The sequence below is a fragment of the Lepisosteus platostomus genome, chromosome 11 (genome assembly GCF_059453375.1).
Source record: "Lepisosteus platostomus isolate fLepPlt1 chromosome 11, fLepPlt1.hap1, whole genome shotgun sequence".
NCBI classification, from domain to species: Eukaryota; Metazoa; Chordata; class Actinopteri; order Semionotiformes; family Lepisosteidae; genus Lepisosteus; species Lepisosteus platostomus.
This window is the reverse complement of record NC_142621.1, coordinates 10,638,022-10,657,622: the sequence shown is the minus strand read 5'-3', so window position 1 is coordinate 10,657,622 and position 19,601 is coordinate 10,638,022. Positions and strand designations below refer to the sequence as shown.

The window sequence follows — 19,601 nt, the reverse complement described above, 5'->3', positions numbered from 1 at the left end:
TGAGCTCCCATGTGACATTTAAATAGAATTGTAAAGGACTTTTAGACAAAATAAAATTAGAACATCAGCATTTGCAGCATAATTCCCCTGGCAGATGCAATTTATAAAACTTGCCATGGATATAGCTAAATTTCATGACAGGGAAAAAAAAACATAATAAGTGGTACCTTTCATGAATAATAAGCTCTTGTCTTCTCACACATTCCAAATGTCCTGTCATCTTGACTAGTATATAGAGACCAGCAAAGTGTAATTATTAGCACTCTCCTCACCCCGGTTGAGATTGGATTCATAACCTGAATTTCTTTTGCCTTTTTATAGTCTGCTCCAGGCACCAAATGTAATGACCTCCAATGTGGAGAATAAACAAAAAAATGTTGACATTTTTGTAAATACACTGAAACATGCATAACAAAATCCAATAGCCACAAATCCTAATGGAAAGTACAACCATATAGAATTACACATGTGCATCATATCCTTGTAAGAAAAGGCAGAACTACTTTGAAAATTGACTTTTGAGCTTCTGATCCACTGAAATATTATTCATCACTATGTCAATGCAATGAAAATATCCTAAACAAATGTGCATAAGAGATCAATCATTTATATTAACTGAGAATTCCAAGTCTACAGCCAAAAAAAGTGCATGCTTTCTTTTAGCACTTCAAAAACAACATTTGCTTCAACTTTCTGCTCATGTGAGAGACCAAACTAAAAAAAATATGGGTATTATTGTTGCCACCCTTAAAGTACGTGAATATGAATTATAACTTTAAAATTGTTGACCTATTATTTGCATCTTCTACACACTATGGAGAAGCTATTTCAAAACCAAACAAAATATTAGCATTTATAGTTACAATTGAACAATTTACACTTATTCACATATTCAAAACCAAGAGTCCACCTTTTTGACATCTTCAGAATCATAAGATACAAGTCAAAGCTACCAGAATTTACCTCTGAGACAGTACTTTACACAAAGTGTCTTGAATGTATGAAAGAAGAAGCTACCCAGCCATGTTGTTGATACCCTGGCACGTACAGGAACTTGCTGGATGAGATCCTTGGATCAATTAGCTACTAGCAACCAAATTGGATCAAATGGCCTATTTCTTATGACCTTATGTAATATAATAAAGCAGGAGAGGGAAGAGCCATGACAAAAACTGGTAAAAGTCACAGGTGTGAGGTAAGCAAAAACAAAAGGGAAACAAGGAAAAACGCACGACTTTTCACAGTGGCGTCCAAACTGCACTATCCCTATCTAATGGGGTCCAGTCTGGGGAAAAAAAGAAAGACTTCTTGAAACAGGGGTATCCAGTCCGGACTATCCCTATTTAGTTGGTTCCAGACTGGAAGAAAACGAGCGAGGCCCAAAACAAAAGAAAACTCAGCCTGCCCTGGTGAATCCTCACAACGGCAGAGGAGAAAAGAAAAAGAAGCAAAAACGCAGCCACAGCCACGTCTCCACAGTCCCCTCCTGTCAAAACCTCTGCAGCCAGAGGGCGTGCATACTCTGTCCTGTCCCTAGTTTCCTGTGCTTTGCTGTCCTTCCGGTGTCTCTCTCTCTGGGGCTATATATTTCCGGGTCACCGATTCACCTTCGCTCAGCATTGACATTCAATGTCCTGAGACCCGCCTAGCATCCAGGTCGCCCCACGTCCGCTGTCTGAGGGCATTGGTTTCTATACGACTCCTGAACTGCTGAGCCTGGGCTAATCCCCCGTTCCACCACGCATATGGGTCTTTTTCCAGTTTACTGCCTCTCCACGGTTCGTCCCTTCCGATATCTGTGATTGTCGCTCGAATGTCATTCCCTTGCCGGGGACTCAGGACTGGGGTCCTGCTTGCTCGCCCCTCCAGGGAAGTGTTCAGTGTGTTCTTAAAGGGCCCCTAGAGCTGCGGCTCATCCCAGATTAGCTGTGGTTGTTAAGGCAACACGTTTCCCTTAATCCAGGGCTCCGCCTTCACACTGAACACACCTCCCACGTTATGCCACAGTAAACAAACACAAAGCTCAACTTAAATGTCCTTAAGCATTTACAACTGCCAGAAAGATACCTGCCAAAAAAATCTGTGATGTAATTTGACAGCCATTGGTATTTTTGAAAATCTTCAAGGGTGGAGCATAATTCCACCTGGGGATTGACAGCAGATGTCAGGCTGGTTTGAAACAAAAAATCTACCTCCAAGAGAAAAGAGATAATTTGATGATGATAGAACATTCCTTGTTTCTCCATGTCTCCGTGTGCAAATAAAAATAGGTAAAGAAAGTGAGCAAGCCTATTGTTAAACAGTATTACATTACCATGCTCAGCTATTCATGTTAGAAATCACACCAAAATGCACACAACACAACTGCATTTACAATCTTAAAGTTAACGTGGATTTCAGTATGTGCAATTAATCTGCAGAATCAAGCATTCCACTAATCAGTAAGGTTGCACGCCATTACCTTGTAATTGCAATATGTACATTCAGCCCAGAAACATTGACATATTTTATCACTGAAATAGTTACAGTTCATTTAATTTTGCTGCTAAATGATCTGTTTTAAATAGCAGTCATCAAATAAAATCAAGGCTGCTTTATAAATAATGCAGTTAATGGAGGGATTAGAAAATAGCTACACTGTACATCTTGTTTACTCAACAGTGTTCCTAGCAATATGTAGACTGAACCAAAACTGGCCATCATCCTCTGTTGTTTCTTGCAAGAACAATTACAGACACAGCAGTCAATGGATTCAGTGTTTTAGCTATGTTCTCCAATGTGCTCTAAAATGTGCTTTCCCATGTTTTGTAATTCTAATAGATAAACCTAAAAAACAGCAGTTTCTGAATGTGTAACACAAAACAATCCACTCTTTAAAAAGAAAGGTTCACGAATTAAAATGAGGGAAAATCTTTTGCAAAGGCTGTCAATAATATTGTCATTTCAGTGCAGCTTATAGTGTACCCATCATCTGCTTTAGCTATAACCTTGGTTATCATGCCTCATGATGCTGTGGCACTTTGATTTGCTTTCATCCAATCTACGAGAGCTGAACACAGTTCAAAAGAATTACAATCAACTACTGAATTCTATTTCACAGACAACTGCATTAAAGATCATTTACCCTTTGGTTCCATGGAGGTTGCAATGCTCCCTTTTGAGTAAGAAAGCAAACTATTTCAATAGAATCTAAAAAAAAAAATCATGCAGATTGGCCCACCACATGATTAATTAATGTGTAGAAATTTAAACAGGGATTTCATGAAAGCTGTAACATCTCCTTACACTCTTGGGGAAAGCAGTATCCTTAGGGTCATTCCTATCACAAAACCACACGGTAGTTCTAATGAGCAATCAATTGGTGGAATATCATTAATAATATCCTGGACATGTTGTACAAACAGAATAATTAATCTAAATATTTATCTCAGAAGCAATTAAAGCAGACAGCCTCTCATTAAAAGTCTCTGGAGTTCAAACAGCCTAGTTTTAGGTTTTAAATGTGAGATGCATAAAAATATACAATCCATCTTCCCAATTATTTAAAAAAAAACTACTACTTTTATCATCTTTAACCATCAAACCCAATAATCTGATCATATTTAGAGGGTCAGATGATTTGGCATATCCAGGACTGAATGTCTTTTGTAAGGATGAAAGGGATGATTTTTATAATTAGTAAATCTTGTCAACATTTGCAGTATCTCTTCAGCTTCAATGTTAGTTGAATAATTTAACGAAAGCAATAGCAAGACCTCATTGAAACTACCCTTATTCAAGCTCTTAAAAACTTCAGCTCTTTGAAGTATAGTCTGATAAGTGTGATAATACCTTCCTAATAACTCATTTCTAATGGGAAGGCAAGGTGTATTCTGCTATACGTCTACACTAACAAAAATAGCACGATAGATGCACATCATAGAATTTAGAACACTGCATTTATACATTATAGCTGCAATGACCTAACAATATGAATATCCTTCAAAAAACATCATACATATTCAGATACCACAGATAAGAATATCAGCTATGTATCTGACATGAATGAACCAGAGCCAAGATGGAACATGAAAGCAATCACAAGGCAAATGTACACTTTAACCAGAAAGTATTGACAAAGAAATAAGGAAGTACAGACTACTATTTTTGATTTGCAATGTACTACATTCAAAAGGGAGGCTGTATAAGTATATGATCCAAGACACCCTCCAATTCCCAAAATTCTGTATATTAAACAGAAAGAGATACTCTGAAGACCCTTACTGCGTTTATAATTCAGGTTAAATATTCTAAAAACTGCAAAAAAAAAAAAACCTTTCCCTGACCAAGGAAACAATTATTAGAACTATAATACAATAACAGACAATATGTTAAATTTTTTAAAGGTACGGTATGTGAGACAATGATTTGGTTTCTAAAGAAGTAAAAACTTCCGGATGTTTGTATACATTATATTATAGACTGCTGCATCATTGCTGAGCCAGTTGCATTGCTTAATTTTAAATGCATTTGAACACATCGTAGTTAATAAATAATACGTAGGAATATTTTAACAACACAGGCAATGCGAAAGGTATAAATTTACTAGGAAGTGATCCTTAATTAAATTAAAATTGGAATCACTAAGTGATTCTCTTTCTTTAGGTTTCCTATGCATTTTTTCTGTCATAATTGCCTTCACCATAAATTTGTTCTCCAGTGTCAACCCAATAGAGATCCTGGGGTTAACAACCATTCAATACAAAACTGAGTAGATCCCATTAACTTACTAAGCAGTGGTAGAAATTTCTGATACAAAATGTGTTTCTAACTACCGGCAGAAGACATGAAGGATCATCTGTGACAATGAAGAAACACCTTGCACTTACCATCACTATGATCATCACATATTTTTTAAAGAACAGAAAAAAATTATTTCAACATATTCAAGACCTCCACTGCCTTTGTCTTAAGTAATGTTTAGATTGAGACTCATAGCCTAAACTGCTGCTCCCTATTAGATACAATTCATTCTATAATAACATTCTTTGCAGGCTAACACTACAGATAACATAGGTTTGGCTAATTACAGTACCTAGATCCCTGACTATGAGATGTGTAAATGGTTTAATTGGCTATTTTACATGAATGTAGACTCTTAACAAAAACTAAATTAGACTACAGTAATGGGTAGCAAATAGGATACATGAATTATTTGGCACTGCTACTAGTCTATTTGCCTCTTTGCCACTAGGAATTGCCAAGTTAAATTGCCGGGCTTTTCTGCATGAAGAAAAAAAACAATTCTTCTCTTGTACTGTATACGAGAGGATGTTTACTAGAGGATGTAACAACTAGTGACAAATTGTTAGTAAATCCACATTATTAAAAAATTACTTTGTTAAATTAAGTACCTGAAAACACAGTGTGAAAAACAACAGCAATTGTGATTCTTGAGGACCACAGTTTAAACATCCAGTATTACTTAAAACTAAATGCTGTCAAAGATTTTTTTACAGGAGCTTTCTTTGGTGGAATATCAATGTGGTACAGTATGTCACATAAGCTAAGCAGACACAGGAACTAAGAATCAATAAAAGCATACACAATAATATTGGGCACATATAGCAAAGGGAAAAAAAGATCAGTTCAGATCCATTAGAAATTAAAGCAGGAGGTTATTGCAAGCAGACAAAACAAACAAAGAATACCCTCCAACAGCTAGATACTGTACATACAATCCACCACAACTATAATCTTAGGTTTCTTACTCTTGTGTTGGTGTTGGGGGGGGGGGGGGGGGGGACTTTATTGCCACTCAGGTCAATCAATAAAATGTCAGAAAATAGGTCAAGGCAACAGAGGAGACAAAAAAACAAACACAAATATATTTGCAATATTTCTACTCAACCCATATAGATTTTATGCTAAAAAACAATCAGTACTTCAGTTAAACAGAAAAAAAATGCCATATTTAATTATAAACTGTAGAGTTTACTACCTTAGGACTAAACAATACGGTAAGAAGGTTTCTATTACGTTACATGTTAGTCATGCTACTGAGCTTTCAAGACAAAATCCTGCATACAATACAGTATATCCAGTCTGGCATTAAATCCTCAAACATCCTCAATTTATAGAAAACCGATTTGTTTATGAATTGTTAAACAACCTAATCACTGTGCAGTAATTCTTTAACTACACCTTAGCAGGTTTGTAAGAATCCTCAATCCTCTTGCTGCAAACAATCAGTGAGACTTGCTAATTAAAGCAAAGCTCTTGGGCCTTTCCAAATTGGTCTTGGTGAAAATGTCTTTAAGACATAAAGAAGCAACTGCAAATTAATATTCAAATGATAAATTCTCTTATTAGCTCTTGTTTTAAACGCTGTTTAATAATGATTCTTGAGGCAAGCCCACAAAATAGCAAACAGTAGCTTAAAGCATCTTACATAAAATCTATACAATCTAATGACAATCATAAGTAAAGAAGGGTACAGTACAAAAGTGAAGTCAACATGCACAGTATTTATAGTGTGTACTGTGTATACAACACCACACTAAAAGTGACAGTGATCAATTGGAATTAGGGAAGCATGAAGTTTATATTTACAATGCATGTATTTGGTTTTGGTTGCTATATAATCACATACTTATATTTGCTGCTTTGCTCTGAGTCTTTATTAAAGAAAGCTTCTGTTTGCCTGTTAATTAAAGATTGTAGTGCAATGAATCCTGATTGCTGGCACTGCAGGCAAGCTCATTACAGTGTCGGCAAAGCTATGGACCACCTGACAGGCTTGCAGTCGGCTTCTACAAGTATCCAGCTTCACTCGAACTATCCCAGTGGCATGCAGTTTATGGCACTATACACTGAACTGTCTTGGAAATTACTGACCCCGAAAAATAAAAATATATAACAAGAATAAAATAAACGATAATTATGAAAATGCTTTCTGGTTTTTAGACTACAATAAACTAATACCATAAACAACAATCAGGCATGATTATTGACCGACACAAAAAGAAACAGCAGAATGCATCAGAAATGCATTACTTGAATATTTGGTTTTTTTTAATCTTTAATGCTCCACAACAGCTTCTTTGATAGCCACCAATACGGTATAAGACACCATTTTCCCATCTTGTGCAGTTTACTGCTCACTCTTGACCGTTCTGTTGATAGTTTCTTTCCAAAAACACATTAGCAATTCATCAAAGGAGCAAATGTCTTTATGCACAGGAAGTCAGGGGAATTATTTTGCATTTGATTTCCAGTTCTGATAGCATTGTTATTGATTTAAAATTTCCCCAGCACTGCATAGGCCAGACACAACAGATCATTGTAGTTTTGAACTGTCAATCACTGTAATCCAGGGCTGTCTGAAAGCTGACAGCATCAGGAAGGCTTTTTTTTTTATTCTGAAGCCTTGGAGGACAGGTCTTCAGTCCAGCATTCGGAGAACATCCTTAGAAACGCCTGAACTTCTAAATGTATATATTGTTACTGCAAAAGACAGGGATTTGGCACATATTTAACTGAAATAAGACAGACCGAAACCTTTTGCCAACTTGACAGATGTTAGTCAAGAGGCAAACGTAAATTTGATGGCTAGTATATATTTTTGAACTCCTAGACAACAGTGTCAGGTTATGAACAGTAACTGCCCAAAGACTGTTCAGTCAGGAGTGGTGGCAAGTTTAGTTTTCATTTAAGCAATCAATTTGTTTATCAGTTAGATCCTGCCTTCTCTTAGTAGGATGACCCAGCAGCTTTTCTCATTTAGTAAATGGGTTTGTTTTGACATCCAGCAACCGCATGCAGTCATTTATCCTCAACCACGCAAAAACCTCACCAATGAGTAGTTCATGTGTCTGAGATCGAACAGACATAGATCTTATTTGGCAGTCCTGTTCTTCATATGCTTATCCTTAACATAAAAATATCCATTGCTCAATTATCTTTCAAAAAGTCATGAACAATGACAGAATAAGTTCAGTGCTATTTATTAGAAACATATTAATATGCCAGTGCAAATCCACTGCCTTATGGTTCATATTTATATTCTACTCATATAATACTATTTTCGATTTGAATCTGTTGAGAAACTGCCAGACTGGCTATTTAAAGCACTGACTGTATCTAAGACTGTGTACTAAAGTAGGAGGGAGAGTGCCTAAAGGCAGTAACAACAATTAAGAACGATGGGCCTCAATGTTCTATTTTAAAACGCTTATATGTTACATTACATACATCTATTCTTAGGAGCCATGCCCTAAAGATGTTCTAATGAAGAATTTCCAATATGTAATGAAGTTTGAAAAACAAAAGCACTGTTATATGAAGTAGAACATTAGGTTTATTCAGAATTTTTTAAATGCCACCTTAAAGACTTTTGCTTAATTTAATATTTTTGAAGAACATGTCGCAAAATATAGCACAAAATATGTATACTGTAGCAAAAAACAAACTGAAATAGAAACTGCAATACAAGGATGAATACTAGTTTTATGTAATTTCATACTCTATGTATGCAGTTGCATCATGCTACATTACATAAAGGTATATTATTAAAAAGTACATGATAATAATTCAATAGAAACAAAATATAGTAGAAACTATTAGAAAATCAAAATGTCTAAATATTATGAAATAGTGTCAGCTACATCCTCTTCTTTATGGTATATGCAGGTGCAGAATTAATGTTTATAAAGCAAGCACTGTTCTGGAACTATGAATTGATGAAAGTGCAATTTGCCTTAAGTAGTTGAAGTACATCCTGCTTCAGAAACCCACATCTTAGAATGTAAAACACTTTTTTTGGTCCTCTTGACAGCAGTTATCTGATGTTCATTAACAAAACTGAGCGGCAAGTCAAAATTGTCATGCTCTTCTCTACAAACTAAACCTAATTTGCTTAAAGCAAACAAGGAATACATTCGAAAGCAATTGTATATACAAATATTTACAGCATATTTGCTGCATTTCCTTATTGTAACTTATATATTCAAAATTATTTTCACTGCATTCATTAGCGCTTTTTTCTCTTTTCTCCAAGATGTCTGTTTGCTGCTAGCTACAAACAATTATTAGTTTTATGTTTCAAAGTAAAAGTTATATGGTAATTATTAACTATTAACTTCATATTGTGTGTGTAACCTGAATGTTTCAGCTAAGCTCCATTAGCTTAGCCTCAACACACTGGTAAGTGTTCAAAGCACTCACAGCCTAAAGCTCAGCCTTGGACACTGCCTGCGAGGCACTATAAATCCAGAATCTGCGCTGGAATGATACGTATGAGGTGATGGGTTGTGAGGCAATGGACAGGCATGTAGGAAAGAGACAGAGGCCGGAGTGAGAGAAAGGAGATTTGACATGTAGAAAGGTTTGTTAATTGATTCAAGTTTTAGTGCACTGGGGAATTAGAGGACACAAAACAGAAAACCCATGGGGCCCTGGAGCAATTGGGGTTAAGAGCCTTGCTCCTAAATATTTACATATTCTATTATTTCAGCTGTTTGTGGTTCGGACTTGGGCAAATCTTCTATTTTTTAAAAGCTTTTTTCTCAATGTTTTTTTCTATGTACTCCAGTGATTTACCTATTGTGTTGTTTCCTGTTTTTGCTCCCTGAGGAAAACTGTGCTCATAATTTAGCTTGTGTGAGTAACTTTCAATTTACGTGTGCATGAGTCACTCTTCAGCTAGGACACAGCCTGCATGGCCATTCTCCCTCCGTTCATTCTCTAACCTCTTTATTTGCCTATCCTGGCAAACATGTGTCATGCCCCACACTCTTATTCGGAAACGCCGTTCTGTCCCTGTCACATTCCACACTCTCCCTTGCAAACGACGTTACATTCCCGGAACCTCTGCTTCACAATCTCATCCCTGATTGAACCCATCACATTCTCACATGCATCAGATTCCTCAAATTCTCACTCCCTAACCAATCATCCAATCACACCCCTTTCCTTTCAGTATTTAAACCCCCTTCGCACACCTTCCCATGCTTACTATTGAGAAGCCTTTCATAGTATTCTCCAGTGTGTGTTTCCAAACTTTTCGACTGATCTCCCGTTATGAATCTTCTGCTTCCGCCTCTTGAGCTCGCCTTCTGGATTTTGTCTTTTGTATTGTTTTTGGATATCTCTCCTTACCGGACCCTCTACCTCCCTTATCGACCCAGCCTTTGGATTTTGTCTTTTGGATTGTCCCTTTGCTACTCTGCGTCCTGTGGGATTCCGGTCACGCATAAGGATCCTCCTATTCCACGTATAGGTTCCATGACAGAGGCTCACTATTCTGTCATGGAACCTATACGTGGAATAGGAGGATCCTTATGCAGTGTGGAATGCGACAGGGACAGAACAGTGTTTCCGAGTAAGAGTGTGGGGCGTGACACAATGGGCTCAAGAAAGGATACACCTGGATGGGATGCCAGTTTATTTCAAGGCAAACATGCACACAATTACACCGGCCCTAGTTTTCCTAGAAACCTATTAACCTACCTACATGTCTTTGTCCTATAACAGGAAACTGGAGCACCCGCAGGGAACCCACATGAAATCAGGGAGAATATCCAAACCCCAGGAATTAAACCCAGGGCCCCTGCTCTGTGAGCCAGCAATGCTCACCACTGCACCACCATGTTCCCTAACCAGTCTTCTCCTCTATCCCTCAATCTATCTCTAAATTTCTTTCACTGGGACAAATTGCCTATATTTTTAAGGGACTGCACATAGCAGTTTAGTGATTTCTTTACTTTTTTACTGTTTATTTTTCAATTTGATTAATGGGGGCAAGACATTTGTTTGAACGATTTATTCTTTTAAAAGTCCCATCTATTACATTTCAACAAAATGAAATGTGTTGCTTTATTGAAGCTGCGGCATGACTATTTCATGCTGTTATCACTTTGGAATTTTCTAATTTACCTAGTGATGACAGTGACACTTTGTTTTAGTGTCACTAGTTAAGCATGCAGCTCTGTGTATCAGGCATACCTAAGAGCACCATCATCATACTGCATATGAATAGGCCTGAGGCCTGGAGAAGATGCCACCAAAGGGTCAGTACAGACAAATGGGTCACATATACAATTCAATAACAATATTATCCTTCGATGAAAGCCAGGAAGGGCTTGTGCAAATCATTGCAACTGCACTTTATCATTTTTTGCTTTGTTTCACATCTATAGCTCAGAAACACTGAGAAGCTACCATTATTTGAGGGCCTTTAAAGTCCTCTGAAACAAAATCCATGTTAAGTAAGTTGACCTACTAGTGTGGTTTGTAGGAAACATAAATTATGTACTAGGACTTCCAATATACAATATGTTTAATGGCACATTTCAGGACTTGAAATAAATAATGCCAGTGATTATTGATAAATATTATGTACATGAAAGTCTGAAAAAGGTCAAAGTTTTATGATAAGTTCAAATTTCTACATAATGTATACTAAGAGGCATTAAAAATGCAAGAAATGAGTACTGGAACCAATAGCATTTGTGGGGTTTTTAATGCCTCTCGATGTATACATCCGTCCATTTTCTAACCACTTTATCCAACATAGGGTTGCGGGGGAGCTGGAGCCTATCCCAGCGAGCAATGGACGCAAGGCAAGATACACTCTGGACGCAATGCCAGTCCATCGCAGGGCACACGCAGACACAAACACACACTCACACCAGGCCCAATATTTCCCAGAATTGAATTAACTTTCCTGTATCTAATGTGGGACGGAACTGAAACACCTGGAGGAAACCCACATGAACAAGAAGAGAACATACTAACTCCACACACATAACATCCCAGGGCCCCAGTGCTGAAAGGCAGCAATGCTAAGCACTGAGCCACCGTGCTGCCCTCAATGTATACCATATATATAGACTTTATCTTCTATATATTTTATCCACATATGTACTGTTCCATCCTGAAGAAAACAGAGGTGTGAAAAGATAATGGAAATTTCCAGTGTTTGAATCTGTCGTCTCTATCATTCTTCTTGTATTTCACTAAGGACAAAAACACTTTTTCAAACACACTAGAAAATTCTTACACAAGGTCACCGTGGCACTTGAACACTGGGTATAAACAATTTTCTTATATTAAACAGAATAGTGTCTAGACTGAAAGTAGCCTGCATAAACAATCTACTAAAAAAAATTCAGGTGAATGTGCACAACAGTAATGAGGAAATGCCACATAAAGCCATTTTATAACAAAAAAAGAAAACAATATACTAAAATGTCAATAGGACACATTTTGCAAAGTATTAGAGATGCTTTTTCATTCATTTTTAAGATTCAGACAGAATATATGTCACCACCATTCTTAAAATTAGATTTAATGATTTCACTTCTCAAAATCAGAACCTTCATATGTAATTAGTTCATAAAGTAAACGAGTGCAGTATTATCCAGAACAAGTCTGCTGGAATGGCAGTTGTCTCTCACATTTCTGTTAAAATGAAACACTGGTTAGTTGTCACTGAGAATTAGAAATAGGAACTGCTGTTCTGTGACAAAGACTTGCAGTCCCATGTCACTCCAGACAGCAAGGTGTGCTGTTATGCATGGGAGAGCAAGGACATTTCATTAAAATGAAAACGTTGCAATTTTCTATCACCTTGTTAATGGGTTTCTTCAACATAGCATTGGCAGATGGCTGAGTGACTGTTGCTCCAGATGTATCTTTAGGGCCCTAGCTAGCTGCAAGCACTCATACAACCTCCATGACTCCACCTCTGCTCTGTTCTAAAAAAGCCATTTTAGACAAGCTAGTGACCTATTTCAAAATGTTTTTTTTTAGCAAATGAAAAAAATGGAACTGTTATTTCACTAGAAAGCCTTCTTTACTCTCTCTCATTACGACTCACAAAGAGTATTATTCTCTGTCTCAGTTTTGTTAAAATAATAAGAAACTCATCATTCATTTATTTCTTGTCTTAGGTCATGAACCAAATGATAAAATCTAAATTCGATAATCCTCCAATTTGTTAAGGTATTTATTTCTATAAAATAATATATTTCATTGCACAACTTAACAGAACTAGATGCAGACATCCTGTCTCGACTGTTAGAATACTCAGCAGTTCTTAACTGCCGCCTTGTAGTTTTCGCATATTCTGCAGTTCTGAAATTGCCACCAACGAATACAGCTTGAAGTACACAGTATATTTGATTGAAAAGAAATATCACAATTTGTCTTTGAAAGAACATTATATCAGTAATAATTATTACCCCTTTTTCTCTTTAAATGCATATTTTCATTGCTTAACAAGATGTACTCTTGCTGACAGCAGGCCAATGCCATTTCACTTAAAAATAAATGTTGAAATGGAACCATTTTAGACATCTGATAGTTCTTTACCACAAGACGTGATTTGAAGGATGGATGAATAAACTCTTGGTCCAAGTCCAACTGTGGGTCTGTTATATGATTTCTTTGTGAAAACAAAATGCTTAGACATTGTCATACAATAAAAACTGTAAAGCACAAATACGCTGTTTACTCCATAGACTTTCAGGAAATTATAATGTCTAGCTCCCTGAAATCAACAGCAAGAATAACAATCAATAATCAATAAAATAAAAAAATATGTAAAACTGCAAACTTTTTAATTTCTCCTTAACAGCTAAAATATTATAGTTTTTTTTAAACTAATGTACAGTACGTATAGGATAGGACTGCAAAATTGTTTATTTTACCTGCACCTATGTATAATTAAGGACATGAATGATACACTGGGCCTGTAAGGAATATCTTTAATATCCATCTCATAATATTATGCCAGTACTGCATGCACAAAGGTCTCTTAATAATCTCTTTGTTTCCTAATTTAGTTTTGATTGGCTATGAAATCCATAGCAGCACTCAAGGGCTCAGATTTCTCCAGTCATCAGCACTTCTCTGCCATAAATTGTACAAATGCACATGACTTCTTCCGTCTGGGAGCTTCTTTTCAAAGCCTCTGTTTAACCTACCCCGAAAATTAGCTGCAGTCTGGAGATAATTGCAGATAATTTTACAAAAGCAACCAGGGCTCCTGCAGAGCACAGTGGCATAGCAAGGTTTGCAGAATTGAAGCACCTCAACTATTTATGTTGCTATTCCCTCGCCAGTCTTGTTGGAATTCCCTTACGTCTCAGTAATTGTATTAAAAATACACACACAAAAAAAGATGTGCTGTTTTTCATCATTTTGCTAGCTGGAATAAGTTTCAGGCACTGAACTGCATTTACAGTATGCTGCAGACCCTGAAAAAAGGATTGAAACAAAAACTACCTCAATACTACAATATTCCAAAACAGATCGTGTAAACTTTAAGATAACCAATAAAAATAGGATTTAAAACAAAACCTATCAAGATCAAGAGTACTGCCCACCATACCACAAATATAATATAAATAAATATATCATTATATATCATCTGTTTTATTTCCCTGTAAATGTTGGGTTTACTTAATATTTTGGATTGTTAATTCTTTCTTTATAAGGCATAGCAAATAAGACACATAAGAAAACAAAGAAACTGTTCTTGCTGGGTCCAACACAATTTGTTAATTGTACAGGATTTCCTGTAAATATGAAGCAAAAAGACAACAATAGCACAACAGAATAAAATCATTAAAAAAACTTTTAACCAGGGGAGATGGAGCTTTATGACTATTATTCTCAGTCACACACTAGACAACATTAATCCATTTACTTTAACTATTAATATCTAATACAGTGGAAATGAACTGTCCTATTTGACCACATGCAGAGGGAAATTTTTTCAACTGATAACAAGAGAATCCTATAAAAGTAAATACTTCAGCAAGACATTTCAAATGGAAAGTACATTAATTCTTGAATCAGGAAGGTTTTTCTATGCATAAAATATTTAAACATATTAGTTATTGCAAATTATATTAACAGGGTTTTAGTTGTAGCCTTATGTAAGATGATGATTCAAAAACATGGCGTTACAACGGCCAGAAATTGCTGTTGATGTTGGATATGAGATGGTTAATGATAAGTCATTTACTTATTAGTTTATGTAATAGTAAATACTGTTGTGATTAAATAAAAACCAATAATATATAAGTAGGCTACAGGTTTCTTTTCATAGTCCAGATATTGAAGAAATGACTGAACCAGCATTCCTGCATATTTGTTTTCAAGTACCAGTAAGAAAAAAATCCCTAATTTATCAGAAATGTTTGCCTGCGTTGAGTATAATGCTTCATTTTCCCCAGTTAAGACTGTGGTGTTTTAGGTGAAACTGATTTAGAAGACGTTTATTTCTTCTAACTGGCAGTTAACCCCCAGAAAGACCAGATTAGTTATTTTTCTTACCTTGAGATTCTATCACCAACAGTCAGCATTTTTTAAAAAGTGCTTTTGAGATGCACGTTTGAATAATGTATTCTATGAATAAAACACATTAGCTACAAACATATTCAATAATTCACTTTCAAAGCTAAGCACTGAAGTTATTAGGTCCTCTGTCACTCTCTATATGTCCTTCCTAGTTTCTGTGCTATCTATTTTTATACTTTGAGTAAGTACTTTCTTGGAACCTTTATAGTTTATCCACAAAGCCCTAGAAACCTAAAAGCAGATTTAATCGGTAGGATTTTTCATAGAGGTGTACACGTAAACTAAAGTAATTTATCTGTCATGCCTCCACTTTGCTAAACCTTAAGACGCAGCTCTGATTTAAAGTCTGTCAAGAAGACGATCTTAAGAAGACCAAATTAAGAAATTTTCTGGAGTGACTCTAACAACCACTTTATGTAGATATAGCAAACTTGCCTTTTAATACTTACAAGCAATCAAGATTCACAAGCTCTAAACTTACAAATATAAGATAAGTTACACATGAAAAGAGGGTTTTCAATCAATTTACCTCTTTTGCTAGCAGGTTAGTGATCTGAGGATCCAAACTAGCTGCATCTGAAGAAATACAAGGTTGTCAGTTCCGACAACATGACTGGATAGCTTGTTCCAGACTCTCACAGTTATTTGTGTGAAAAATTACAGTATCTCCTTGTCTCATTTCTAAATTCATTCCACACCCTGAAACGTCCACTTTTGTCTTCTAATGCATGTTTTACTGTTGGTTCCCGAGATCTCCAATAGGTCAACTTTGTCAATAACCTTAGGTATTTTGATTAAAATGTAGTCTTTTCTGTTCGAGGTTAAAAAAAATCAGTCCTTTACACACAGTAGAGTAGGACCTTTCAGCTCAGGAATGCATATACACATTATTTGGTAAGACATTTCTAATATTAAAGTCAAGGAACGTAAAAATTCTTGGGATCTGTGAGTCCTATCATTCCCAGACCAGTGAATTTTTAAAAAGCTTCCTTTTAATAAGTATGCAAAAAGCTTAATACAAATTCATGTCAGCAGTTTATTATTTTTTAATAAGTGGCCTCCATGCTCCACTTATTCTTTTTTACCTATTTTTGAGTCAAAAGTCAAAAGATATGAGAATCATTAAAACTTTTTTTGGCTCATATGTTAGGGTGTACAAACATATCAGCTTGTGTTTTCAATCTGTTTAAATGGAAGCAACAACATACATTTCTTGTGTCAAGAAATAAATCTTCAGAGTCTGACATTTTTATAGTTTTATGTTGTTAATAACGTGTTTCACCATTTATCTTGGTATAAAGATAGTTCTAAGCTTAATATGTATGAATAAAGGTGTTACACTATATTATTGACTAATTATATGTTAGTACCTTTATTTTAAGCCTGATAAGTTGATTTTAATAGCTTGCATCTTCATTTGCTTTTACAATGAGAAAAATATTAGCATTACTGTCAAAACCTTCAATAATCAAGTACTTAAGAGATTAATCTCAAGAAGACTATTGATTAACAATCATGGAGATGTTTAAGAGGTTAACAAGGTGGATACTGTTATGACTTATTAAACTTGAGCTCTGGTAAAAATGATTTGGAGAGACTTGAGAAAAAAGACATGTTTGGTAAGAATAACAAACATTTCAGACACAGTTTTTCAGAATGTACATACAATAACATTGTACAAAATGTGAATGATTTTAAGTGACAAAGATACTGAAACAATTGACAAATACTAGATCAGGGAACCCCCATACTCACTCAATTTAATCAGGACATTCAAGAACAACGTGGAAACAGAGTGGTTCCAACTTACCAATGCGCAGTATGTCTCTGGTGGGTCTCCACAAGTTATGTTAGGTGGGTCAAGCCTTACTTTTAAATATTTTGTCATGTCGGTTGCTTCTGGTTGACAGGCCATGTAATCCCAGGTTAAGCCTTCATCAGTATAGATCTGTGATTTGCATACGTCATAATGTCCCCATGTTGAGGGATAGTGCTGCACAGCATGACAAACAGTTACCCAAAGGGCATGCAGTGTCAACAAAATAGACAAATGCATCTCTAGGTCCTTTTGATGTTTTCTCTAACGGTTTTTTTTAATGTTATCCAAAGACAAGCAGACAATCTTACAATTTAATCCAACTTCTATTAAATTGAGAGGTTTGGATCTGTGCCAGCATGCCAGCTTTTTGATAATTGCTTTAGGCTGCTAGTTTTAGTCTTACTGTGTTATGTCTGTTTCCCAGTTCTGTTGTGAAATCCAGTTTATCAGCAGGCAGTTCATAGGAGTCAAGTCTCTTCAACTTTTGTACTGATAGCTTAAAGGGATGAGGTGTGTTCGGGGCTTGTGATAGACTGCCTGACGTGCTGATAAATCAGTGTCTCAGGCAAAGTGATGAGCGACTGCTGTCTCAGGTCTGTTTTCCATCAATCATCATTTTTGTCTTGCATCAAGAGCCTGTAGGAAACAATGAAAGTGAGAATTAACATCTTGCAGTTAATGTAAAATTAACATTTTGTGGGTAATAGCACAGACAGAATAGAAATAGTGTTTCTTTTCCAGTGATACAGTATATAATAAAGATGCCCGGTGTTACCGAGTTGAAATTAAAAAACACAAGTCACCAAATTATGATATTGCCAAAAGTTAGATTTCAAAGAAGCTTTATGACAAGTCCTTTCAGATTATATGTTTAAATACAAAATACTCTACAGAATAGTTTCTAGATAATTAAGACTTTACACATTGTCAATTAATAGTTTTTAACATCTGAAATACTGATATACAGTACAGTAGATAAAAGAAAATCTGTATAACTGGATAATTAAATTAATCTTTCATGTTACCCCTTTTTTAAGAAGTTAAAATATCAAATGTAATTATAATATCTAAATTATCGTGTATTTTGACAAATTGAAGTTGTTTCAGTAATGTTTCCAAGGTTAGGTTACAGCATCAACGCTGCATTGCCTGTTAACATAAGGTTACAGTATATCAGTGCTGAGTTGTCTGTTACATTCAGCTGATTTTTGAAGATTCATAAATCTTACTAGACTTTCATAATAAAGAGAAAACAAACAGAAATAAAAATAACGATAGAGTGCCTAATAATAAGCAGCATTTTTCATGATATTATATATTGTTGGTACAGCTCAAATGAAGAAGTTATACATGAATGAAAACAACATTAACTTATTAACTTCCATTCCTGCTTACATAACAACAACATTGTTGTCCTGCCTGTTTGTTGCATACACCAGCAATGCAGTAAATCTAAACTCACAAAAAAGAAAATAGCAGTGCTGCTTCATTTGTTGTAATTTTTTGTGCTGTAACCTCATTTTGGGTGCACTTACCTCACAGTTTGCCATTATATTAAAGAGTAGGAAGAATATGCTATGATCAGCATACTGCTATTGTTCATATAAAATGTACTGTATGTCCTTTAACAGTGTTGATGACCTTGAGCTCAGCCCATCTTTTACAATAAAGACAAAATGCGGATTTGTTTGGATGTTGGTATACCTACTGCACATGCAAGACAGGCCTAGATTATAAAGTATATCTATTTTATATAATTGTAGTTTGTAGATATACAGTATGAACCAACAAAAATCACATCATGAGACTCACATTATTCATTCAAGTTATATGCTTTATAGCTAAAATTACAGTCAAGGCCAAATGATGCCTTAGCTTCCAGACAGCTATAGTAGGGTGTTTACAGAATCCCCAGTAGAGTTTGGGGTTGTATAGCTGGACAGTCACTTGTTAGCATTTAGCTGATGTCCACTGTTTACACTTACTGCTTCTTTCAAGAGAAAAGAAAACCACCCATGCACTTTCTGGAGACAAAGCCAAGAGAACTGATGTCTGCAAATCACATCCTGGTATCCCTTTATAGGATCTATTAAGTATTAAGGAACATTCAAAGTAATTTCTGCCAAGTTTATGAACTACTTTGAAAAAAAAGAAAACAGACTTTCTTTCTAATTTTGTAAAAACGACTAAAAATAAAATGCTTCAGCTTTCAAGCTGTTCAAATCCAATTCCCGGGCCTTGTGTCTTCTAGTTTTTCTTCCACCCCAACTTAAATACAGATATTTGGTGAAATTATTTAATTAACTGCATTATTGTCTCATTTCTAACCAGGCTCTATGGTGTTTTCGAGGTAACTGTACTTTTAATGAAGCCCATATTTTGAATAATAAACTGTAAAAGAATTAAATCCTACTTAGGAGGAACCCATTATACA

The 19,601-nt window shown here is 35.6% G+C and overlaps 1 protein-coding gene across 6 annotated transcripts in view; it reads right to left on the bottom strand.

The window, feature by feature from the left end:
* ntng1a (netrin g1a) overlaps nucleotides 1-19,601 on the bottom strand; it is a 124,562-nt gene that overhangs the window by 92,627 nt on the left and 12,334 nt on the right. For all 6 annotated transcript variants that reach the window (XM_088598371.1, XM_088598373.1, XM_088598374.1 and 3 more), the window contains exon 2: nucleotides 17,159-17,803. In XM_088598371.1, the coding sequence (XP_088454497.1) occupies nucleotides 17,159-17,404 (246 nt within the window). In that variant the 5' untranslated portion in view covers nucleotides 17,405-17,803. The remainder of the gene's footprint in view (nucleotides 1-17,158; nucleotides 17,804-19,601) is intronic.